The sequence below is a fragment of the Ambystoma mexicanum genome, chromosome 4p, assembly GCF_040938575.1.
Source record: "Ambystoma mexicanum isolate Mex_15411 chromosome 4p, UKY_AmexF1_1, whole genome shotgun sequence".
In the NCBI taxonomy this organism is placed as follows: domain Eukaryota; kingdom Metazoa; phylum Chordata; class Amphibia; order Caudata; family Ambystomatidae; genus Ambystoma; species Ambystoma mexicanum.
In genome coordinates, this window is record NC_090927.1 from 319,642,209 (window position 1) to 319,669,714 (window position 27,506).

Sequence of the window (27,506 nt, forward strand, 5' to 3'; positions counted from 1 at the left end):
AAAGAGCCTATCAACTTCATTGAATGTGCTTGTTTTGAACTGTCTTGCAGCAAAGTCATTTACTAAGGGAGGCCCTGTCCTGTTTGGAGCCTGGATCGACCTCTCCCAGGCGTTTGACACCGTTGATAAGAACTTACTGTGGAAAAAACTTGATGCCTGCGGTATCCCCCCTGGTTTACTTTCCATTTTGAGAGAATTGCATTCCAATAACTATATGCAGGTCAGACTTGGTAGATCGGGCCGGCTCTCAAATCCAATCAGGATAGATAGAGGGGTACGACAAGGTTGTTTATTAACCCCTTCTGCTCTTTATTCTTTTCATGACAGATCTGGCTAATTGGCTGCAGGATATTGACTTAATATCTCCAACTATTGGCAATGCAAAAGTAAATTGGTAAGCCTATGTTGATGAGGTGGCAGTCCTGTACTACTCTCAAGTGGGGCTGCAACATCTGTTGTCCGCATTAGAATCTTATGCAAGGATCAATAATGTAAACATTAACCCCACAAAATCCAAGATTTTATTATTCAAGAGACCAACTTTGTTTGGAACTTGGATCAGTCTCTAGTAGAGGTTGTCTCTGAATTAACTTATCTGGGAGCCACATTAAGATCTTCTCCAACAAAGAGTAGCCTGTTGTTATCTATTGATCTAAAGCTAGTGAAATTAGGTGCACAGATGAAAAAAATCATTTTCAAGTTTGGCAAATTTTCTATTCTTCCACTCCTGAGATTCTACATAGGAAAGGTAGTTCCCATAATTCTATATGGTTGGACTACAACTGTGTAGCTATGGAGATAGACTGGGATATAATAGAAGCAAGGATATGGAAACGTACCTTGACTCTGCCAGACTGCGCACCTATTGTTTGCCTGCGATATGAACTTGGTCTTTCATCACTTAGATCATGGCTGGAATGGAAGTGGTTGGCTCTTTACAGATTAATCTTAGATCCTCCAAAGAACTCCCTCTTTGAGGAAACAGCTATAGAATTGCAATTGGGGAATAATGGTTTCCTGCATAGATTTGGGCAAAAATGTCTGGAAATATTGTCTGGCTGTGACTGTGATGTTGAATTGCTTCTTCAGAATCCACTAAAGGTGAACGAAAAACTGAAATTGAGTGAGTGGATAGGCACGATTGATAATATGCGAAAAGCTAAAAGATCAGCCTCTCTGACAATGTTGGATAAACAACTTTCATTTGTGCCGGCCTATCTAAAGAAGTCTCCTAACCCTTGGTTTAGATCTTCTTTTTTGAGATTTAACTTAAATCTACTTCCTACTCGAGAAATTCTAGCCACTAGAAATAAGGAAGGGGGGACTCTTCCAATATATGACAAGTGCCTCAGTAACAAAGTCCAGACTATTAAACATCTATTATCCAATTGTCTTGGGACTTGGAGTTTTAGGGCTAGATACTTTAACAGATTTGTTCACGATGAGTCTAGTCTTAGTACTGATAATTTTGGGTGAGATTGTCTTCTGGTAATGAGATGACTCTTGCGGTTGAGGTGGGAAGAGTTCTAAAGGATCTAGAGTTAATAACAGACCAAATTGTTTGACTTGTAATAATGTATGTTTCGTTTATTATGTTATTCGGCTGTATAGTGAAGAACATTTATTTTTTTTTAATCTGTTTTATTTCTGTGTTTTGTCTTGTTTAAATGTGCTAAAAGTAAATTTTTGGCTGCCGCACAATAAATAAATAAATAATAATTTTAAAAAAATTGCATATTTATATAAGCACATGACAGTGCATGTGATATAACTGTTACTGTTATGGAAGGAAACACTATTGAAAGTAACAAAAACCTGTGCATCTCCAACAATACATACCAGCCTTTCACTTGAAATCCATGCAGTATTTCTTACATGATGTGCTAAAGAGAACACCAGGCCTTGGTATATCTTTATGACATCTGTGCTGCACAATAACTTTATTTGAATGGATTTTTTTTTTTTGTTGTATGTTCTGCACTATTTGTGTGGAATGGCCTGTTATATAGAGAAACGTCAGTACAAGCAGTACAGGGTTTTGCATCACTAGTATAACATAGTTGGGAAAGCACAGTATACATAGATACAGTAAGGCACCATCCTAGCACCTCACGTTTAGGAAAACATGCATCCTATTAAATATAATCTGCCTCCAGCTGCATACATACCGATACATAATTTAAATTATTTTGATTTTCATTAAAGTCTACATAAGTGCGTGTTTGCCTGTAACGTTGTATCCTCTGTTAACATAATTTACTTCATATTTCAGTACAAGATAGGATTCTGAGCTGGCATTTTTAATTGAGAGCAGTACATCCAATTCTGTAGCATTGTACAATTGAATTTGTTTATTTAGCTTTTCTTCGCTTATCCAACAATGACATATTCAACTCTGTATTCACTCTATAGCACAACTTGCACTTCGTACATTGAGGGATATGATGTTTCTTCACTTACTTTTAAGCCTATTTATGTCCTTCCCAAAAAGCTAGGGTTCATCTAAAATGCCTCCTGCCATTGTGGCTTCTAGTCCCATTGTGTTATTTCAGTGCTAAGGTGTCTAGGAATTAATGTCCTATTATTTTAAGTGGTTCTTGTGCAGTTCAGCCCCCACACCCTTCATAGCAATTGGATTTAAACATTATCAAATAGCCAAAGGTCCTTCCCACTCTACATTTTATTCTGTTTTTGTGGATCATTTTTGGGGAATCGGCATAACATGTTCAATATCCTGCAACGTGCTTTTTTACAAATGAAGTACAGAATACGCTGATATTTCTTCTCTGAGAAACTGATGAAAGCCACTATGTGATGCACATACATCTGTGTGCCACTTAAGAGAACACTATTTGACATTTCCATACTTAAGACAGTCCAATATCAATCAATGTGCTAAGCCCGGGTCTTGCTTAAGGAAAGTGCAGCCAACTTTGAACACCATGTCTGCATAGTTTTGTAAAGCGACACATGAACATCTTTCCATTCCCAGGACGTAATTGTAGACCTGAACTGCCATCCTTCCAGATGCTGACACATGGCCAACAGTTCAATCCCACAAGACTGCAATATGAGACTGCAACAGTGACTGTAAATGTATGCTGAGGCAGACTTGCTAAATATTACAGTTCTACAAACTTCTTGATTCACCCTTTGACATGAAAGGTGAAAATGTGGTACTGCCAGATGATAAAGCAGCTCGAGATTCCCAGAGACATTGGTGGCCTAATTCACAAAATCATTTTAAAATAGAGCAATCCAAAAAGAAATGCCCTGTAACTCAGGTCCTGTGAATATTGACTTGATACCTTTGCATTACCCAAACCTCGTAATCAGTTGAGAAGGATTCAAGGGTTTTTGATGCAAGGTTGACAAAATGCAAGTACAACAGGTTTTCTGTATACAACTCCAATTAAAATGAAGAAACATAATTAGAAAGGAAATACATAAAATGCTGTTTCATTTAGAAAAATGTACTCCAATGACGATGAATCAACAAAGAATATATAGATTTTTTAGACTCTGAAACCAGAATAACACAGTTAATTAAAAATAACTGTATTAAAAGGACGTAATTGCTTTCACATGTGGTTTAGGTTGTACAACTAGTTAATCATTGTTGTAGTACATAATTAGGGAGTAAGAGCAAGGAGGTAAAGGACCTGTAATCACAACGAATTGTGATTTTATAAATTAATATTGCAACAACTTTCTTTTAATTTTGTGGTACTGCTGTTGAAATGGGTTAACGGTTTTAGTTAATTTACTAGATTTTACTGTGTTTAATTTTAGTTTTATTATTTTTATCATTTACATCCATTTTAATTACAAGTGCTATTTGTGCCTCGCAATTTATATTCCTTCATATGTAACTCAGTTATATTTTCAGAGCCATTACATAGAGCCAGCAAATAAGGGTCTGTCTAATGTGACCAAAAGCAGTAACAGTGCCAACATACTAAGGGTGTATTACTGCTAATATTATTAAACCATTTCCTAGCTAACTACAAAGTGTGTTTCCACATGTTTCAATCCTGTCTCTTTTTTTAACAATAAAGGAAGCACTAACAAAACTGCTTCTGAAATCAGGGTTTAGAAGACTGAAGTTGTCTAACATACGGTTCAGCGACAACATACGGTACGTCTCCCTAAAACACAAGTGCAGGGTGGCCGAGAACAAATGGTGTGCTTCATGTTCATCTTCTGACAAACTGGCATACCGCCTACTGCAAAGGCAATACCGGCTCTCAGTCCTCACCAAGAAGAGAGCTCATATCCAAGCCCGCATCTCTGCGGCATCAAACAACTCGGCTGAACTCTTTAAAATCTGCAAGTAACTGGCTAATCCTGATGCAGTCTCTACCTCTCCTGTCTCTACCCAGGCCCCCTGCACGGCAGTGGCTTCTCACTTCATTTAAAAAACTGAGGAAATCCTGTCCTCACTCTCCCCCTATCGGTTCATAGTGATAACATCGAAAACAAAAAAGTTAAAAACATCGAAAAATAAAAAGTCAAATTTCTTTTTTAATATGTTTTTTATTCGAAATGGGGAGTTTCCCTGCCAACTCTCCCTTTTTTTTACCTTTTTTTATATACTAGAGCCATGAAATAAACATAAATAAAAAATATAATAATTCAACTTTTTATTTTTCCACGTTTTATTTTCGACATTATTGTCTTTCGACATTTTGCTTTCTATATTTTGACTGACCACCCCTCCTATCACCTCCCTCCCACTACTTCCTCCTCTAATGCTGGCCCTTCTGCAGCAACCCCCTCTCCCTCCTTCTCTGCCTTTCCCCTTTTCTCTGCAGACAAGGTTTCTAGACAAGTTCGATCTATGAAAGTCTCGTCGAAACAGGTTCACCCCTGTTCCTCCAAAACTATCAAGGACCACATCGACTCCTTGGCTCCTGCCCTGGCTGATTTCTGCAATCACTCCTTCGCCTCTGGAGTCTTGCCATCCCCCCTGAAGCACTCCCTTGTGCACCCTCTGCCGACCCCTCCTGTCTGGGTAATTATCGCCGAATCTCCATCACTCCCTTCCTGGGCAAGCTCCTGGAGAAACAGGCCATCTCCCAGCTAAACCTTCACGCCAAATCTGTTGGTTGCCTTCATGACCATCAGTCTGGCTTCAGAGCTGCCAGAAGAACGGAAACTGCTCTTCTGAACATCCGTGAAGACCTGCTCCCCATCCTTTCCTCTGTTTCCCCCAGAAGCTCACTGTCTCCAGAGCCCTGGTTCTCTCTAGGCTAGACACTTGCAACAGCCTCTATCTAAATCTGCCTGCCTCTACTCTCCGCCCTCTGCAACTTATCCAGAACAGGACAGCGAGACTTGTCGTTGGCCTCAAGCCCAGGGATCGTATCTCTCCAGGACTGAAATCTCTGCACTGGGTCCCACTGACTGTGAGGATTAAGTTCAAAACCCTCTTCATTGTCCACAAGGCCTTCTGGGACCAGGGGCCAAAACATCTTCAATTCTCTCTTCCCAAATATCTTCATTTTTGAGCTCTGCGCTCATCCACCTCCAACTCCCTCAGGGTCAGTCACTTTTCTAAGCAAAGGGTTGGTGCTAGATCTCTCTCTTCGGCAGGGGTATCCCTCTGGGACACCCTTCCTGCCTCCCTGAAACTTGAGGAGAACCACCTCCGGTTCCGGAAGCACCTCAAAACCTTCCTCTTTGCTTTTGCTTTCTCTCCCTCTCTCCCCTGCTGAATTCCTGGCTGAAACTGCACTGGTTGCCTTTCTGATCTCAGGCCCTGGCCCCGCCAGTTGCACACCTGCACTACCTCCCTGGCAACCTCTGCACTTGGGGACTGTTTCTGTCTCCCTACAGTCCCCCTATCTGCATTTATGTCTGCACTTACCTTGCACTTGCCACCATCTAGCCGTTTTTATTTATCGTATTTATTCTACTATCCCATGTACTGCACTTTCCCCTCTCCCTTCCAATCTTGCACTTTTCCCTTTCCCCCTTTCCTTGCACTTGCGCGATCTGAATGACACCTGGCCTAGTAAGATCGTTGTCTATCGTCCCTTTTTGTTCCCCCTCCCTGGCCTCGTTGCGCCTTGAAACACTTGTGTATAGGCGCGTTATGAATGCCATATCATATCATATCATGCATCTATATGTATCATTCGCCTCAACTGCTCATTTTCATATCTTTCCCCAATGTAGCTTATAAACTCATCATCTGCTGATGCAGTGGAAGTGTGTACACAGAAGCTGTAAATTAACTGCATGCAGTGAACACCACAGAAGCATAATTTTGTGACACTCCTGGCACCACTGCGGGATTCAAAGCAGGCTGTAGAGAGATTCATATGTCCTATGTTAATTTATTGATAAAAACTATTCAAAACACTGGAAGCATTATGGCTTTAGGTTTCAGTATTCATGCATATTTCCAAAAGATTATTAATCAGCTACTGTATTTACAAATTTCAAAACACAAAGAGAGATGCAACCTAGACATAGTAGCTACTTAGCTTAACACTCACAACCCCGGAATCAAATTCCACTTGGATTGCCATAAATGGTGGATAGATATGTGTGCCAATTTGTATAAAGATTTCCTGAAAAATCCTGATATTAGGACAAAGTAAAATTTGCCCTGATTCCCCAAAGCTGTTTTGTGATTTGAATGAAAAAAATACTGACTGTATGTACAAACTTAAAGCCCATTTTCTAAATGGTTGAACATCGTATAGCATGAGAATACCCATCCCATCTAGGTTGTAATTTTTCTATCTCGGATAAATCCCCAAGACCTTATAGAAATAAAAGAAAGACAGACAATTTCTGTATCAATTTTCCTACCCAGAACCTCCCCGGCCCAATAAAAGTACGACTCACTACTTTGTTCTGTTTCCTGCTTCCCCTGACTCCCACAGACAGCACCTCACTGTCAGGATTTTTGCTCCTGAATGATTACCCCTGCAAACCTAAAGGCTCAGGCAAGAAGGTGGGGATGTGACTCATCTGAGAAGGTAATGCTTGGAGATGTATCTGTTCTTTCCTCCCTAGAGCTTATGGGTGGGTGCAAACGTTTTGAATAGAATGCCAATCAGTATCATACTGACGACAGATTCTTTAAGGAATTTAATAGAATGGTGCGTGAAGGTGTCGGAATGACATCTGGCTGCAGCAAATATATTTAACAACTGACATTTTTACAAAATAAAGAGATGGAAGCATTCTAGGACACACCTCTGCATATACCAGTGTAAGTTAAGATGTATACACCCTTGCCCTTACTTTAAAATGCACTCAGGGATAGGTTGCTTTGCAGAAGTGAAAACTCTTAACAAGGTGGTCTGATAAATGCTATATAAAGAATACACCTTTTCTGGGGAGACACATTTCACATAAATGTTTTTTCTGGGTGGAAGGCTCATTAGTTCAGGCTTTTGCCTCTAGCTTGAGGACAACCTGATCTGTGTATCAGGGGTCCCCCGAAGCTCGTAATAGATAATTACCACAAGTAGTCCAAAAAGGAGTGCACACCGGGCAAGAAGTAACACTGTTTATTAAAGCTAGGTGAACGCAAATCAAATGTATAAGTGGACCAGAACTGATTGATGAGAGCTGACAACTAGCATTCAGTGAACATAATTTTGTTACACGTAATAATAGATGCATTGCATTTCAAGCTTTGTGTTTTTGTTGTTCCCACGCACACTGCTGGTTAAGATACGTCATTCCCTTATTGCTAAACATACGTTAGTCAAAGATGATTGGAGCAAACAGATCTGCCCTCACTTAGCTAATTTCCTACTAATGTTACGCTGCTTCACTTTCCCACTCCTCCCGCAAACAGTTTGCAATTAGTAAAAACATTTGTGCTGACCTCCACATCTCCAGGACTACAGCACATAGAATACGAGACACCCTGAACTAGTGCGAAGGGACGCATTCACAAAGCACCTGCAGGATAGCGGGCTTCATAAACATTGTAGTCTTCTGTGTGAGGCCTGGTTACTTCACAGGGATGTCGGAACTAACCGTCTTATATGCATGCAGCTCCAATCCACCTCCATATTACCATGCCTGCCGACTAAAGTGCAATTAAGACAGTTGTGGTGTTGTGTATGTGAATCGGGCCAACTTCCTCAGCCCCCATTTGGCAACCGTGAGACTGGTTTGCCAGCCTTTATCACATCAGTCAATGCTGTCTCAGCGATTGTGGTCTATTGTATACACACATTTTGGGTTCGGTTTCCCCCTCCCTTGGGTACAATGCACAAGACAGGTGTGTGCTGCAGTCCTTCAGGATGAATCCCAACCTGGAGTCCAACCATAGTGTGTGTTTGTCTGTGGTTTAGCTTGCCTCATGGTGGTACCTACAAGTGTCCTCATGTCGTTGTTATAAACAAGGTATCCCTCTCCACGTTGAATGCAGGGGGAGAGAGGGAGCGAGAGAAAGAGAGAGAGGGAAAGAAGGAGAGAGAGAAAAGAGAGGGAGAGTGGGAGAGAAAGAGAGACAGAGAGAGAGAGAGAGAGAGAGAGAGAGAGAGGAAGCGAGACATAACTACAGCTACCAGAGTTCCCTCGTTTGCTCCCCCCTAGGAGATGTCTCGGCCTGCCCCATTTTTATTCTCTCAGTTGTTAAGTGCACTCCCCTGTCTGGCAGTGGATCAGCAGCTTCATTACATCTTCATAAATTCAAAATATGTCAGGGTCGACAAATACATTCGTCCATCCGAAGATCATTAATTACCATTATTCTGGCTAATGTTTCTTGGTGTATCACTTGGAAGCAGGAGAACATCTGGCATGAATGATATCAAGTGATATTTTAATTATTACTTATCAAGCTGCTGTGCGTGCTAAATGAGCTCTACTATTGAGTCTTGGAACAGCTGCCTACCTGTAAGGGAGGGGTTTGGCATAGCTGGGATCAAGTGGCTGCAGTATATACAATCTTTTAGAGTAACCCCAAATGGAAAAGAGCTTTTCAGGTGACTTGTGCCTCCAAGGATGAATGCTTTTAGGCGCCATGCATTCAGTCAATAGGAGGATGGCCAGCTTTGTCGAAATTACCTTATTAGTGAAATAAACTTTTTCTCATGAAAAATGTGTTATTCCACATTTATTTTAAGTAATTAATTTAATTTTGATAATTCTCTGTTGATGATATTTCTATATGAGTATGTATGTTGTTTTAATAATCAGTAATTGAACATGCGCCGCTGCAAACTGATCATGTCGATTCCTTGTGCTAAACAGAACATCTGTCCCTTCTATATTACTTCTCAGGTCATATCCTTCCCGTTCCGTGTGTGCCTCATACGAGGCAAAGATAGACACTGCATGAACGATTCGAGGAGAATAATATTAAGTCAAAATGATGATAACCAAGCCAACACCAGAAATACGAATATAAAAAACAGAGGAAAGTTGATTCTCGAGAAAGTGTCGGTAAAAGCAAAAAGTATAAGAGTTTCAGAGACATTTCATGTACAGAATTTGAAATTCTTAGCTTGTTTAATCGACTGTACTGTACTAATAAGCATTATTGACCAAAATGAAACTTCAGTGCTCTTCATGAAGCACTACTAAGATAGCCACAACACTGGGACTACTATTCTGTTTTGTAAGGCATACATATAAACAATACTATAAGATAAAGGAGAGCAGGGATTTCTCCGAATTGCAGGGCTGGATTAAATAATGGCAGCGGTAGCCCGTATGAAGGGGCAGCTTATTTGCAGGTGGACTGTGATGCCTGCCTCTAAGCAGGGGCGCGTTCCCCCACTACATTTTTGTTTTTAAATGTGGAACTTCCTGGGCTCCACATAAGGTGCAGAACGCAATATGAGGCCAGAGGAGTGCAGGAAGGTCATCCCAGCTGCCTCTCATCATTGTGCTACTAGGGAAGGAGCACACTGACTGACAGGGGCGGAGTCCTCTCCTTTTCTGTCAGCCCATGCTATCCGCGTGGGGCAGGTCTTCCGGTCGAGTCATATGGTTGCATATAGGTGAGGTTGCCAATGTGTGTGTAAGTATGTGTTTGTGTGTGAATGTTTATTTGTATGTTGCATGCAAGACTGCTGTATGAATGCGTGGTTAAATGAAAGGGTATTTTGTGTAAATGTATGAATGCCAGGGTGAATATGAGAATGTGTGTTGTGTGAATGAGAGCATGTGTGTGCCTGCCCTGTGCAGATTGTATGAAGGTGAGTGGGCTTCTTATTTGTGGTTGGGGGATGCTATTGGTGGCATGGTATTAATACTGGGAATCATGGCGAACACGATGAGTGCTATTAGCTAGCTAGAAAGTCATACTTTGGTTTAGCCAGTCTAGCTATACTTCCTTGCTGTGGCATGCTATTTTATATTGGGAATTAAGGATAAAGCAAACCTAATCAGTGTTGTTACCCTATAAGACTGGTTTTCATTCGTGCAGCCAGTTTGGGTGTACTTTCCTACTGTAGCATGCCATTTGTACTGGCAAAAGCCAACCGGAGTAAGTTCTTATATAGTATTAATGGCATCTAAGGGTGCAATCTTCATGGATATGTACCTGCACAGCCAGCATGACAATGCTGTTTATTTTTGCATATATTGCCGACAAAGGCGTCGTGAACATGTTTTGGAAAAAGCTCTTGTGCACTGTTGCTGACCTGCATGGATTGGATTTGTTTCAGATGCTCCATACAAAACCGAGTGCAAACTTTGCTTTTTACCCAAATTTCACAAACGGGCTACTAGAAAACGCATCATGTTAACGCAAAGGTTATGCTCAGACACTCCTGCTTATTCAAGGCAGACATTTATACCCCTCCAATAAAAACACTCTTCAGCCGCCACTGCATAACATGCACTGAGTAGACATCCATTCCAAATCAAGCTTATTGCCAGCGCTTTCTGCCTGCCGCAGACTGGTGTTACAGAAAGGTCCATATTCCATTACCCAGCTCCTGTGGGCAGCCATGTTATGTTTGCAGGACACAACAACCTGCGTGCGCATGGAGCGTTCACTTACAGGGCAGCTCCCTGTACAAGCAACTAGTGTTTGTTTAAATAGACTGTCAACCAAACCAGCGCATTCTTCCGTGCTTCGGTTGACAATATGTAAGCACACATAGATATCTCTGTGCACAGATCACTGCGCCCTTCCTGGCTGCAGCCAACAGTGCGTACCTAAAAGGGACCTGCACCCAAGCCATTGCACGAAACTTCTGGCGCTAAAAGCACTGCTGCAAAACAAAGCGTAGCAAATGTGTGAAGGCCTCTGAATGACACTACACAATAACTGAAGGAATATTGACAGGATGTTGCAACCACAGCATGTGTTGTGGTTTTCATTATGACACGGAATAAATGAGCGAGATGACAAAAAAAGACTGATCGTACAGACCGCTTCCGTTTAATAAGTTTATCTTTCTATGCTACAACACCACACTGAAGAACATAAGACGTGCAGCCAGTAACGAAGCATCTTACTTACCAGAGAGGTAAATGTTGTCCCCGGCGCTGACGACGCTGAAAAATTCCCTGTCATAGAAGGGCAGGCTAGCTAGCGGGTACCACTTATTGTTCTGTGGATTTAGGCACGTGACTGCAGTCAGCGTTCTCTGATTCATCCCGATCATCTGACGTCCACCAACCAAGACAATCACTTCCGCCACACCTAGGATGTAACAGACAGCATTTCAAATGCAATTAGTTGTCATCGAACTGGACGTTCATCGTGCATGCTGGACATGCTAATCCTGTCATTCACGTGCTCGTAAATCGTCCAGCATCTTGCTTGTGTAAATCTTTGAAAGCAAGGGGCACACTTAGATACGCCTTTCAGGCAGCTCGACACCAAATAAGCCGTTTTTCGTGCACTGGCCGTGAAATTCTCTTTAGAATTACGTGCAAATGTTTAGCATGTCTTCAGGTAAACAAACATGTAGTGCCTTCGAGTATTGCCATACAAGCTCAATGCCAATCGGGGTGCTGTTTATTGAGCGTACCATTTGCCGTTGCACATGCACGGGAAATGTGACCAGTGTTGTGGATTAATCGTGTATCACAATGACTTTATGTGTGTATATAAAGAACAGTTGCCGCGTGTAATTTGAGTTCTCTTTTTAATCCTAGTTGAGGGGCTGGGTGGGTGTCATTCACTATAGGTTGTTTAAAGCTTTGGCGTTGCTGTATGCTTTGTTCTGATAAACTAGCTTATTGTGTGGCTGTAATTCTGTTCAGCGGTCAGGGCACTGCGGTGACTTGTTCACGCAAAACCGAGAATATGTAATACAAGTGCAAATACGTAATTGCCATTGTAACATTGGATATGCGAGTAAACATGGACACATTAGACAGACCTGTTAATAACTGTAACACAAATCAAAGCTGGTGCTCGTGTGCCTAGTTTTAACCAACATCTACATTTCTTTTTTAAATGTAAACTCCCATTTTCCTGTGAGCGTGTGGTTAGAACCCATCACAATGACACGTTGGCCAAAAATGCCCTCAGTCACATATCCACACCAAAGTTGAGCATGGCAAATGTGCTTTAAAAAAAAAACAAAAAAAAACGGCGTTATCTTTGAAGACATATCACATTGACATTACCTTTTCAAAAGGACCACAAAACATGTAGCAACTATTTCTAATTGCAAGTTTCAAACTTACGTTTTAGACATAAAGAGTGAGTTTATTGAAAGATAAAATAAATAGATAAGTCTTTATGACTGGCTTCTTGGCTGAGAGCCTGTGTGGAAATACCGGCCATAAAAGGCACTGGCACACTTCAAATCTATTATGTTTGATGGAAAAAAAACTGTCAACTATGTCTTATTAATGTACTGATTTCAGGCTAAATGGAGTGTCAAATGAGCCTCACAGGATCGTGTTATTACGTTTTAACTGCTCCAAGACAAAGTGTCTCACCAATTGCGGATAATAAACTTGTTTTTCAATCTTTTCATGTTCCTTCATTCATAATTAGTATTCTTAGTTTATAGTTATGCAATAATTATGATCAAACACTAACACCAACAAAAATCAACAAGGGGCTCTCTTTCACATTGTTTCATTTAACAACAATTGTACGTCTGAAGCAATTATTATTAAAGGTACACTATCATATGGAAAAATACTAAGATACATGAAGACTCCCTCAATTTGAAGTGAAGATGTGCCAGAGTAATGACTCGCTTCATTCCCTTATGCATGTTTATTTCACAAAAAGGGTGTTCCTGCCGGATGCAGGTAGTTAGTTGCTTCCAGGACAGATGGCACCTGACAAAAGGCACATAGTTTGCCAAACAACAGGAACAAAGGGATCGAATAAGCCAACCCCACAGCCACAAGTACAGAAAATATTAGTAAAACTCTGCAGTCAATTAAAGTGGTGCCTTGTCACATTGGAACAACGTAATGAAAGCTAAAGAGAACTGCCACCAGTTGCACACCAGGAAAACATTAATGTTGAAGACAACAATCATTCATGTATTTGCCTACAATCTTCAAGTCATTAAGAAGTAATTTGATTAGAATGACTTACATTTTGGCAATACGCCCTTCATGCATTTAAATCTATATGTTATTTTTAATTGGCTCAGAAAATACTCGTTAAGATTCCCGTGAAATCTTTGGCATACACGTTTATGTCAATTTGGCAATGTGTAGATGTTCCGATCCAGAGATTGGAACATCTTTGTGAACACCTCATTGTTTATATGTCCTATGAGACTTTCTGGTCCATCTGGAGTGGAAATATGTATTGTCTGTTACCATGAAAACATATTAGGCCCACAGAAGTGCATACGAGTTTGTGGAACAGACCCTCAAAGTTAATGAGCATGCCCCCACCTTTGTAAATTAATCTAAGGAGAAGATACTCTTATATATAGAGCATAAAACACCAGCAGACAACGAAATATAGTGTGCTAGCTTATAAGAATCAGAATTGCTCACATCACAACCCAAGACTGTTCACCTAAGGCTGGGCTTCAAAGAAACCTTATTGTACTTAATGTGTATCCTTTGGACCTCAGCTCCTCATATAATTGGCCAGATGGTCAGCCTAATGGAAACCCAAACAAAGTAGGACCTTGTCAGCAAATCTTGGCTAATTATAAGCTGAGGCAGGCCTGGACATGCATGCCTTTTATAAAATGAGAACTCCATAAAATTGTAGTGGCATTTCAAGTACAGACAACAATGTTGCTTATAAAATTACACCCATACTACTGAGAAACAAGCTGCAGAGTGCAGTATGGATCCAATTCTAAAAATGACATGTCTAGGATTGTTACAAATTAATTAAATAATACATATTAATAACTTTGGAAAAATGTATGTCACACATTCATGTCACATATCTAGACCTCAGTATCGGCTAGGCTTGTTGCTATAATGATACATAATAATAATGATGTTTATATGTGAGAACAGATTACCCCCTCACCTTCCTATGTCAAAAATATAATTAACCATTACACACTGGAAGTATGTATTCTATTGGAGTGAGCAACCCAATGGAAAGATATGACCAATCAAAAAGAGTGGGAATATTATCCATTAAAAAAAAGAGGAACACACACAGAATAGGGAGCTGACTTTGGAATCAAAATATGCACAGAAGGAAAACCACTTGTTCAAATAGATGATTGTTGAATCTGAACATTATCCGGTGAACTGTGCCCTACCCAGGAGAAGAATGATAGAATCATTACCCTGCTAAGTCCCTGGAGTGGGAACAATTGGAGTGATGGTTTCCACTAGCGGTGCTCATCCCAAATTTAATATAGAGACATTGTGTGTGAAATAACACAGTGCTTGCTCACTATATTTAAGTCCAAGTGAGATTTGACTTATTGTAGAAAATATAGCATTTTTCTGTTCAAAGAGCACTGGGGCTGAAAAATGTTTATTAACAGAATGAGAATTGGATATTGTAGTTCACAAGTGTGAAGTATATCCTGCTTTCTGAGCATATTGAAAGCAAAGGGAATATTACTTTAAACTGGATCCCAATAGTATTACTGTTCAGTATGTGCTGTCCCATGCAACCAAAGCCGAGTAAAATCGACTCGGGTGGTTTTTCACAAGTATAGACATCAAATGAGGCTGTGAACCAATGCTCACACTTCACAGCCTGACAGATATTTGCTAAATGAATACCTGTCAACGACATGGATAACAAAAAATACAGATTGTGTTGAAAGGGATTTTGGCATTCCATTCCTAGCAGACTGCCCCTGGTAGCGATGCACAGTAGAAATCAACATAATATAATATATATTGGATGCACTTTGTGTTGAAGTGATAGGATCCCCTTACTTAATACACCCAAGTCATTCAACGGGATGGGGGGAGTACAGTTGTTGTCATTTCAGAAATTCTGAATCCTGGGTTCTCACAAAAAGTAGATAACACAATGGAGTGCATTCTAAAATGATAGCAGAGTGTCCCTAAACACAGGCAGGTAGATCCTAATACAACCTAACGTGGTTTGTATTCTATCTCCATGAATGTGCTAGAAACTCACAGCCCCACATCACAAAAGGCAGGTAATTCATTTACATTTCTTTTATATAGATGTCATTTTTCTATTGAACCTTTTCTCGAACATCAGTGGTTGTGTCAGATATTGAAAAAAATAAATGTCATAATCTGTTTTTGATCAACAGAGAGTAAGTTTGTGTAAGGGACTGAACACAGTTTTAATGCTGATAAGCAGCAATGTTACATAGATTTGGGAAAGATGCTTAGACGTGACCTTACATTACTTAGGATGGGAAATGTTGGAAATATATGAATTTTACATTATGGTGATAGAATGTGGGCGTACCACAAACAAAGGTTTCACGGGCAGACCAACTCTAACTGTGTAAAGAAGCCCATGTTTATATATATCTGATATCTTGAGTTAACTTCCCATGCATAAAGTAAGGGGTCCACCTTTTATTTTTTATTTGAATACATTTGAGTTTCAATGATGCACACAGCTTGTTTGTTTCATCCCAGAATTGTGGGGTGGGATTTTAGACCAGTAAATGTTAAATCTTTGATTGTCACTTAGTGAAAAGAGAGATATATCAACTCATATCTCTACACTATGGAAAGAAGACTGCTCTCACAGCAGAAATGTCATCAGGTACTCGCTGACATCACATGAAGTGATGCAATATTAACTTTGACAATTATATCATCCCAGATGTTGACTTTCGACCCTGATGTCATCAGAGAATGTGCATCAATGACATAAAGGGCTATTTCAGTTGCCATTAATGTATGCCAACTTGCATGCTGGATTTATATGCCAGCAGTGCAGCATTATTTTCTTTGGATAAAAAAGCCCCATCTGTGCTATTAACTTTGAGTCCATTGTGCCTAGACTGATTTAGAGCTGCTGATAAATATAAAGGCCATGGTGAATGTGTTTGATAATATTATTGACATCATTATATTATAAATCCATATTTTGTTTGATTTTCTTCTTGACACAATATGGCATAAGCAAACAATGCAACAGAAGACCATGGTAAACATAAAGCATGTCCCTGCTCAAGGAGGGAATGTGGCTGCACATGACACAACAGTATAATGAATTTAAAAGTAATCATCTATTCCCTGCACACCTTAAATGATACCTTTCCCAGCTCAGTGTTGTAATCGTTTGGTCACAGGTCCCACAGCCCTGCAGTACCCCAAAGCCATGCACACTTAATAAAGTGCCTCTGGCGCATAGTGGAGGTTTTCTTTTGCATTTAAAATGGGTTTGTTTAATTAAAGAAATGCAGCCGGAGCAGTTGTTTAAGAGCAGTGATGTCTTTGTCTCTCTGGCCAGACATCTGCACCTCCTGAGGCATGGGTCTCAGGAGCAATGCCAGGTGCATCGATGAGGCAGCCAGGGACAGCAGCCGACGCCCATGGCAACTCCCAAATGACATCCAGGTCTCACAGTGGCCTCCATCTAAATAATATAATTTAAGACTAAGAGGACTCATTTTTTAGTTTAATTGAATGATTCACTCTACTCTACTCTTGCTTTTCTCTTGGAACACAGTGTACATCATTTAAAGAGCTCTCTGATAATATGTCTTTATTGGCCTGCGGATTGGTCTCTAAATATGATAGCGATCATTGTACACACATCAAGGTAGCTAGTTTGATTGTGTCCACACGGAGACAAGAGCATACATTTTGGGCTCTCTGCTGTCTTCCAGTGGACAACTTCATTTTGAAAACTATGTGTTTCTTTAATTTGGCACAGGATTCGCCCTAAATACATGTCCAGTTATTCCCACTTTTTGAATTCTGATGAAGAACCTCCATGTTTCAACAAAAAGCCTACAGTGCAACACACCCTACAAGAAAAAAAGGATTTAGTGATCAGCTTTGTTGTATGATTACCTAAACATGGTGCAATACCTTCCGGAAGTCATACAACACAAAGAAACCTTCTGGAGGTTATGATAGATTATTTATAATGCGCTTGATACCCAGAGGTTTCTAAGCGCGGACCCGGGGATCGAACCTGTGTTGCTCTGTGTTGTCTTGCTTCCAAGGCGAGCACGTTGCCCCTAAGCTATCCTCCCAAGAGAGGTTCAGGAGGAAATTGAAGACTTTCTTGTGTTCCAAGGTATTACCAGCCCCTTTGCATGAAGTACTCACCAGGAGGACTGGTACTCAGGACTGGGTTCAAATTTCCTCAATTAATGTTTCTGTTGGACCCACAATGGTCCCAAAAGCACTTAGGGCTGTTGAATAGATGTAAAGGTGATATGTGTGAATTGCTGGAACTATTGTGGCCTCAGAGGCAACTGCCAAAACATGTCGTAATCTATGATAGAGGACTATTGCCCCTGTTTGAAGTTGCCATGCACCAGAAAAAGATTGAATTCCATAAACACGTAGCAGTAATTAAGAACATGAACTTCTTGATCACCATGCAAAAAACGTTGATGGGGGGGATCGTACAAAATATACAAATTGGCTGCAGTTACATAAAACTTATATTAACTCATCTAATTGGAAAATTAAATTTGGGTTAATTAAAACCAATGAAGTGTTAAGTACTGGCATCTATACTGCAGCTTTATCACTGCCACTAACCCTATCAAGAATTGTGGTCTAACAGCAAGTATGGAACACTCATGAGAGGAATCTATACTGGGATCCAGAGTATGGTTCTGGAGTTAACTACGTCCCTGTATGGGGACTCAGTGGTAGATGCAAGTGAGGATGACATACTTGAAATGATTATTACGTTGAAATCATCTAGAGCACCAAGCCAAGATAGGAATGGCGAATGTTGTACTTAAGAGAAATCCACCCTTCTAGGCTAAATTGTGGCATGCCATGTGTAAAAACATTGTGTTCATCAGTGCTACACCTATTAGTTGGTGTAATTCCACTTTAATAACAGTATATAAGAAAGGGGCATATAGTGATTCTAGTAATGTCCGGCTACTAGCAATGCAGGATACTAGCAGCAAGATCTGTGTTTCCATACTATTGAGGATGCTTGCTACATTGGGCCGCGGAAATGCAACTTCTCATGCCCCAACAGCACAGATTTAGAAAAGGTTGTTCCACGATCCATGCTATGTGAGTGACAGAATTGTTATTTGCAGATATGAATTATGGTGTTGATGGCTCACTTTATCTTTGCTTTGTCGACTAAACCGCTGCATTTGACTGTGTTTGTGGGAGAAACTGGTGTGTTGGGGCATTAATAAACATCTGTTTTTATATCTGTATAAGATTACTATTTACTGAAACTACAGTTACTGTTAGGTTGTCCCAGGATGGAGCCACTTCTGCCCCATGTCTATCAATAAAGGACTCAAACAGGCTTGCGTTCTCAGACCCACATTTTTTAATGTATATGTGGTGGGCATGGGCAGAGAAATGAGTAGAGGTTGTAACTCTTCTCTGTGACTCAGTGATGTCTCCATATCTTGGGTTCCTATGCGGATGATATGGTCCTGTTGGACTGTACTCCTGTAGCACTTCAGTGATCCATTGACATTGTTGTCAGTATGCTGCCCAGAATAATCTAAAAATAAACCAAAGTAAAACCAAGATTCTGCAGATAAATGGTAAAGGCCATTGAGCATCTGCCTTTAATTGGCACATGAGTGGAGTAAGATTAGATGGTGTGGATAACTACTGCACCTGGGATTGCCACTTTATAGTGCTCCCAGTTTCCTACACTATATGTCCCACATATCTCCTAAGGCCATATGTAGGTGGCAGATGGTCAAAAGCTTCATAAGTAGGGACGATGGCAACTCTGTGGAGGGCTTCCAAGAGGTTTACTTCAATTCCATTGTTCCCTGTATATTGTATGGGTTACAGACCTTCCCTGTGAAATACATGGGTATGCAAGATTCCCTAGAGGGGAAGAAATTAAGATCTTTACTAAGTCTCCAAGGGATGGCGTCAGTGGCAGCTCTCACATTGGAGTTGGGACTTACTTCCTTGCTCACCATGAGGAAGACGGCTTGCCACATGGAAGACGGCTCATTGCAAAATCCTTATGAAGATACTACAAACAGGCCGGTCTTTGCTTTTGGCAAATATAGTGTCTCAATTTACAGAGCACTCTCGATACAGGCAGGGAGACACTGCACACTCTGATCTGACAAACATGGTCTGACTCAACTTAGATGCTTTTGGTCATATGATAGCTGAAGTCCTGGTTATTTTCTACAGCAATTAAAATCTAAGTCATTAAACTGGGACCATGTTAGATCTATTGACATTCTAGCAAACAAAAGGCGTTTTTCCAAGTATACATTGCAAGGGTTCACAACTAGCAAGCCTTGTAGCTACCTGACTCAAATCTGTACCCAGTCTGTGAGGGGCTTTATATTATATTTGTGCATTAATCTCCTCCTTGTATAAGACCATACTGGTGCATGGACAAACATCCTGTGCGACCAAAGGCTCTGTCGACTTTGCAAGGCCTTGATAGAAACCAGTACGCACATACTTACCAGCTGTGCAACTATTCATGAGTATTATTGGAAAAGTCATGCACATATTTGCACTACTATGCAAAGAGTATCTTCTGAGTATCTTCTGACCATTCTGGTCTTCTATTTTGTCGGCAGAATCACTGGTTATTGGGATAGGATACTACCGGAACTACATTCTACGGAAAAGTATTAATTTAATAGGTTGAATTTTGTAAAACTATTTTCATCAGCAAGGGGTGCTACCCAATTGACGTATTTTATGCAATGTTATTGTTATAGAAATGTTTATGATGATGAATTATATTTTTGAAAGTGCGATTTCACGTAAAGGATGAGATGCTATTTTTATGTGTTTATTTACCTATATTTGATATGTAAAGTATATTTTTAATGTTTATATGTTGTTATATGCAAAAGGCTAGATATTTTAGCCATATGCATTAAATATAAAAAATAACAATAAAGCAGTGAATTATCTTTCTTCCTGTAGGCTGTTGAATATTTAAGAACAAATGCCTTTCCATTGTTGGAAGTCATATGCTTATATCTGCTAAACTTAGGAACATACGTATCTTTGTCATATGGATGGGTTTCCTCTGTCCTCACTTCTTCCACCCCAACCACCACTCACAGCTCCTAGCACTCAGAATCAGCTTTACATGTAGCCAGTCATAAAGCCCCAGTAATTTAATTTTTAAAAAATATGGAATAGCCTGCTACTGACGCATTTAGGACAGGTTATTGTGGACCTTGACAAAGGCTACGGATACTTAAAATGCATCATATAACGCATACAAATGTATATCATTTCTGAATCATTTGAATAACGGCCAATGGTAATAATGAAATGCAAAGTTGGAAAAGGAATTCCCACACGATAGTGAATACTTTTTCCAGAGTTAGGAAAGGTCTTCTCAGAGAGAGGGGGGTTTGTCTAGATAGCAGATGGAGGGGAGGTCTACAAAGGGAAGAAAAGAAAGTAGAGGCAACACCCGAAATGTAAAGTGCACAATGGACAGGCGAGAGGATGGGGGTGTGAGAGATGGCAGGGATTAAATAGCACTTACCGATTTGAAGAGGCACTAAAGAAGATCAATTAATCAAACGGGTGCTTCACAGTTTCCTGAAGTAGAAAGATAGAGGCCCCTGGAGGTAGGAACTGTGAGCAGAAGGAGGTCAGAAACAGATAACCTTTGAGGGGCAAAGCCTCGTGATATTTACCTAAACATATTTGGGGGCTGCATGGCTGTACGGCCAGGCTCAAGTGAAAGGGTGTGTTCAAGCTTTGTAGAATCCACCATAGTTTTTCTGGTGTTTGCTATAAATGCCCCAAAACTCTAAGCATAAGGTTCTCAGACTAACCTGCATCGATGATCCATAATAAAGGTGAAACGGGTATGCAGTGATATGCAGCCTTCAGAACTAGCGGTCTTAAATTGAAGAAGATATGTATAAAATCGCATGGCCCTATAAGACAACGATTCTTTTTCAAGTAAAGGTGTGCATTTGGTCTCATTTGCATATCAGCATTGCTTTGAACATGTGGCTCTGCTCTGGAGGTGAATATCCAGTATACTGTATTCATAGAGCCAGAGTTGCAGAGTGCCAGGTTACCTCACCTGATCCTGCTTGCTAAAAGGGGAAACTACTTTTCCCTATCACTTTACAGCCCGTAGATGGATCTTAAATTTGGCATCCTACTAAGCCTGACAGATACAATTTCACATGCACCTAATCAAAAGATATAAGACTTTGATGACAAGGGGAACTGTTTTCAGTTTCTTCCAACCAAATCTCCATAAGAAAGTGAAGAACCAAATTTCTTAAAATTGGTGTCTTTGATATTTGAGGCTTTTCTCACATACAATTCTGTATAGTTGTGTATGCTTAAAGAAATTGAAAACTTGCTTCAGCCAAACCCAAGATATGACATTGTAAAAAAAGCGAATGGATCTATAATTTTGATATGCGCACAATGTTCATAATGTTAAATATCACTAACAAGCAGGAATATACAAATAAAAAGAGCACATTTACATGCAGAAGCCTATATATAGACAGAAAAATGGTAATGTCTAAAATTATGAAGAAAAAAAACTCTCAAGTGGATAAGTGAAAAGAGTAACATTAGAACTACAAGAAACAAATGAATACACCGAACACCCATGTAACATTACAAGCAATCATCAGTAGGCAAACATTCATAAAGTTTAATATTACTAACATATATGGGCAAAGGGAAAAGATAAACACTGAATATCCTAAAAGAACACGCAAATGTTATCTACAAGTGTCAGTACCCTAAACCTGGTATCTGCTCTCCTCATGGCAATATTTAAATACCCTCAGCCTGGTATCCCCACTCTCATCACAATCCTGTGTTTCCCCCGCAACACACATAATCCTCACAGTCCTTCTTTACCAACGCAATCCTTATCTTTGTCACAGTCCCTCACTACAATCACAAACCTCATCTTCGTCATAGTCCTTCCTTATCCCGGCAACCATCATCGTTACACCCCCTTATTATCCCTGCATTACCTATCCTGTTCAGAGAACCTCATTATCACTGCCACACACATTCACATCTAAGTACCTCATTACCCCTCTAACCCTCCTCCAAGTTAGTCACTCCTTATTCCTGCAACCCTCATCCTCGTCACATTCCCATATTATCCCTTCAACACTCTTCTTTGTCGCAGCCCCTCATTATCACTACAGCCTTCTTCCTCATCACAGTCCCTCATTACCACTACATCTTTCATCCTCTTCACAGTCCCTCATTACCACCACACCCCTAACCATCACAGTCCCTTATTTCCCTTTCACTACCACCAAATTCCTCATTCATGCCACATTCTTTCACTACCCCTGCAAATCATATTCTCGTAACAGTCCCTCATTCCCCTGTAACCCTCCTCCTTGCCACAGTCCATCATTAGCAGTGCATCCCTCATCATTCCCTCATCACAAGGGCATCTTTTATCCACGTCACAGCCTCTCATTATATCTGCATACCTCTCTCATCAAAATCCCTTATTTTACCCACTTTACCCTCCTACACTGATCATCATTACCAATGCATCGGTCACCAGCTTCAAAGCCCCTCATCACCTCTGCTACAGTCATCATCTGCAAAGTCCCTCATTAGCAATGTTTTCCTTATCCCCTTCACAGTCCCTCAATACCACCTCACCCCTCATACTGCCTCACTAGCCCCACATCTTCCTCCTCATTACAGTCCCTAATTACCCCTGCATTCCTCCTGCTTGACATCATTACCCATACAACACTCGCCCTCACCACAATCACCCATTACCCTTGCAACTGCCCTATAGATTGTCACCTGCACCAAGGCTGTAAATGGCACGGGGTCATATCTCAAAACGTGTGCAATCAACACAATTCACTACTTTCAAGAAAACAGATGCCATAATAAAACTTGTAATTAAAAGAAAAGAAACTAAATAAAGTTATACAATTTTGTTTTAAAACAGTTACGTTTGTATACATACACAAAGTATGTGTGTATACATACATGTTAAATACCAACACTAAGGTTTCAGGATGTTTCTTGTGAGAAAACAAGAATAACCGGATACCAATAAAGGTAAAATGCATATACTAAAAATACCAAAGATGAAATAATGTAAACCAACCAATAACTCTCCTTCTAAATGGGGCCTCAAAAACCAGAAAAGTACAAGTGTGTTACATTTTGTTATCCTTCCCATGAAACATCCTCCACAAGAAAGAAGCATATGTGTAAAATGTAATTAACGTTAACATAAGAAAAAACACTGGATTTGTGTTGCATTCCACTCGTGAGTGGACCCTGTGTATACCTGTTTAGTCATGTCACAGATAGTCTGAGAGGTGAGAGGATGTTCTAAGTGCAGCAGTTAGACCAGAGAGGGGGAGTGGATGGATAGGCTGCTTGGTGCTGCTTCAATGCTATCTTGATACTTAATAAGAATGTGTTAACCTGCCTATCTAAGAAGAATACACCACTCCCTGCCACTCTAAAACTTGAGGAGAACCATTTCCGGTTCCGGAAGCACCTCAAGACCTTCCTCTTTTCTTCTCCCTTTGCTCCGGCTCTCCCCTGCTGATCTCTTCTCTCTTGGCACCGTGCACCTGGCCACCCTCTATCCTTTGGGCCCAGGTACCTGCTCACCCTGCCACCCTCCCGCAATGCCTCCGGGCCACCCCTTGCACTGGGGTCTGTATCTGTACCCATACAGCCCCCCCCTTTTTCTTCCTGCACTTATCAGACCTACCCTGTCTGCTGCCTTAAACCTAGCACTTGCACATTACTGGCTGCATTACCACTGTTTGTTGCCTTTATTATTTATTTTGTGTTATTTATCTGTTTCTCCTCTGCTTCGCACTTTCCACCTCTCCCCCTTCCATGCACTTTTCCCCTCCCCCCTCTCCCATGCACTTGCGCATTCTCAATGTCACTGGGCCTAGTAAGATCGCTGTTTTCTTCTCCCCTGTTCCCCTCCCTTGCCTTGTCGCGCCATGAAACACTTGTGTACGAGCACGATAGAAATAAAATCAATCACTATACAACTGAGATGTACCTTCAGAGTCAAGTATGAGTGTACCTTTTAGCACAACATTTTGTTCCATCGTTGGGTCATCTATACTGGCTCCCATTCTGAATTCTCTTTTTGTTCTACCTCAGTTTTATGAGGGATCCCGATAACCTCTTATACTGACATCAGCTAAATGGAAAGCTTTGCATTTTTCAAATGTTCATGATATAATTAAAAGAGAGGAAATGTGGAAGTGACGACTGAATAATAAAGAATAGCCAAGAAGAAAGCTCGAGGGTTCCTTCCTCTCCACTCTGGCCGCGCGGCAGGGTGAATGAGAAAGTACAGTTGATGTAGCAGCATGAGAAAGGAGACTGGGTGTAATACAGGGAGCAAAACAGTTTTGAAGAGACAAATGCAAATAAAAAATCAAGAATAGATAAGCCTTTGCTGTAAACAGCATGGGGATTCCAAAAGGCGATCAGCAGCACATAGAGGAAACTCTGAGAAACCCCATTGTAATGTGGAAGGCTAGCATGAGGAATGCAGTCACATTGTAAACATCATGTGATGTTCATGACTCGCTGTCATGCATGGGTGCCCTTGGACGAATAGTGCCCTGCTCATGGAGATGCAATGAATGCCCTCTGAAGTGTGGGCATGTGCAGATCAAGGCGGAGAAGGAAAAGGCCAAGTCTGGACTATGAGGTTGATCGCCCGGTTGCACTGTTAGCAGCAGAGCGGATGGTTCAGAGGTGACGTCCTGGGCAGCCAGACACAGGGGGCGCCTTTGTGAACTTCTGGATAAGGACTCTCCAAGGTGTGCACGAACAGATGGAGGTGTGGAAGATTAAAAGCAGGGAACCAGTGTTACATTTAAATCCTTTGCTATTTTGCTCAACTGGTGGAAAATACACGAGGTTATCCAGCTCATGGCTGTGGGGTAACATGGATTACATTTCTTTTAAAATGCCCTTTGCAATTTAGCACCATTAGAGTAAAATAACACAGCAATGTTACTGTGCACAACAATCATCATTTGCACCCCACGTGCAGTTTGTGTCACTCGCCTTCCTTTGGGTGGCCTGTATGACGGGTACCAGTTTAATTTCCAGAATATGTTCATAGTGTTTCCTTTACTGCAGCTCCGATACACTGCCGAACATGGAAAGACCCCTCAAAGAAGCTGCCACCACATGAATTCTGCTTCTCAACAGAATATTGATTCCAGTCCGTTGTTCTTGTTATAAATATAGTCTCCCTCGTTGGATACATGGAACAGAGAGATGCCTGCTCCTGCGTGCGCGCATTTGTAAAGTGCATAGTTGCAGCATCGTAAACGTTTAGGAGCCCTTTTCTGTTTCAGTGTTCCCAAGAGAGAAACTCGCAGAAATATGCACCACGATTCCAGGTATCGGTCTTCTTTAAAGTGGAATTCACTTGACTCTTAGCAAGGAGGGCTGACGTATACTTTAGCTACTAAAAGCGGGTACAGAATCCTGGAGATAAGACTTTGATGGCAAGCCGTAAGCCCCAGGCTGCACGCTTATGTTCACTTTCACAGCAAAGGCAGGCACTGGCTCTCTGTAGTGTGGGCGGATGTGAGTGCTGCGATTACACAAGTTGTGTTAACACTGGAGGGCTCGTTTTCCACAGGCATTTGGCATAGGCAATCAATATATGTCAAAGAACGTGCCTTTCTGAAATTGTTTCTTTAGAAACTACTGGCCCAATTCATAAATACTGCTGGCTACAGAGTACAGCGAGCAATCTGGTCATGGCACGCAGGCACACTGAGCCACAAAGGGGAGCCTTGTGCGGCAGGGGTTTGGTTTTTAAAGGTCAGGGGGACACCCAGGACTAAAATAAGGATTGCCCACCTGGACGGATATGAGTGTAGCGCTAGGGACAGTTCTCAATCTCGAATTGCACTCATTTCAATCAAAGGTATTTGTATTAGGGAGCACAGCTGTCAGTTGTATAGGTTCATGGAGGTAGATCCGTGTTAGATGGTACCTACATTGCACCACCCAAGAGTGTGATTGACTGGGCTCTGGTTGATGGATGCACGGGGACTTAGATGTGGATTGCCATATGTAGTGGCTGGCAGCTGTACTGTGGGGTTGAATGCATGCTCTGAACGGGTGCTAGGACCGTGTTGCTGAGGGTGAAACTGCGCTGAGATAGGCTATGGTGTGATTAGTGCATGCAGTGACCAGTCTAGCAGACGCAAGCCTCAGTGCCCATGTGAGGGTTGGCGTTACATAGAAATTATTCGTATTTGTGGACAGTGCAAGGAAAATGGACGCCACAGAAGGCCGCTGCACATGATGCTGCGCGACAGCGCTAAGCGTTCAAGCTATGCGTTTTGCACACTGTGGCCTCTGTAAGGAACACATTTCACGTGAGTCCCTACATGTTGACAGACCAGCAGAATAAGTGTTAAAGTAAGCCCAATGGCCTAATGTGTGTTCATGAAGGAGCTTGCAGCACTTCTAAGTGTGATTACCCTGTTAAGGTTGATGACAAAAGAGAAGTCTTAAAGGCACTTGAGAATGGGTGGCATGAATTTACAGAATTCTTTCTTTGAAGCAAAGCATGTTTTTCCCTGAAGCCTCACTTTGGGCTGGAGATCTTTATCATGTTGCCATCACTTGTACCCTACTCAGTAAGACGGCTCAACCTGCTGATCTGACATATTGGTGTAAAACAGTTTGGAAGACGGTCACAGAGTTTCACTGGACAGCTTTTGCTTCCAAAGCCTTATCCATGGTAGTCTTCCGGCCGGAAGGGACAATGGGTTGAAAAGTATCAGAAACTAGTCTGACACTTCCCCCTGCCTTTAACCCTTTAAGTGCCTAGGACGAGTATGCTCGTCCTATTTGCATAGACTTGATTAAAGCTCAGCAGTTTAGGGCAAGCAAATCTGTTCAGTCGGAAAAAACTGTGCACCTATGTAAAACAACGTCAAAAGGTGCTGGGCAGTCAAAGCTGAAAATGTATCAGAATGGTGCCAGCATACAGCATT

At 41.2% G+C, this 27,506-nt stretch overlaps 1 protein-coding gene across 1 annotated transcript in view; it reads right to left on the reverse strand.

The window, feature by feature from the left end:
- The window catches only part of KLHL29 (kelch like family member 29), a 1,453,205-nt gene that overhangs the window by 94,055 nt on the left and 1,331,644 nt on the right, over positions 1–27,506 (reverse strand). Inside the window, exon 11 of the mRNA XM_069605880.1 lies at positions 11,456–11,638. Within this exon, the coding sequence (XP_069461981.1) occupies positions 11,456–11,638 (183 nt within the window). The remainder of the gene's footprint in view (positions 1–11,455; positions 11,639–27,506) is intronic.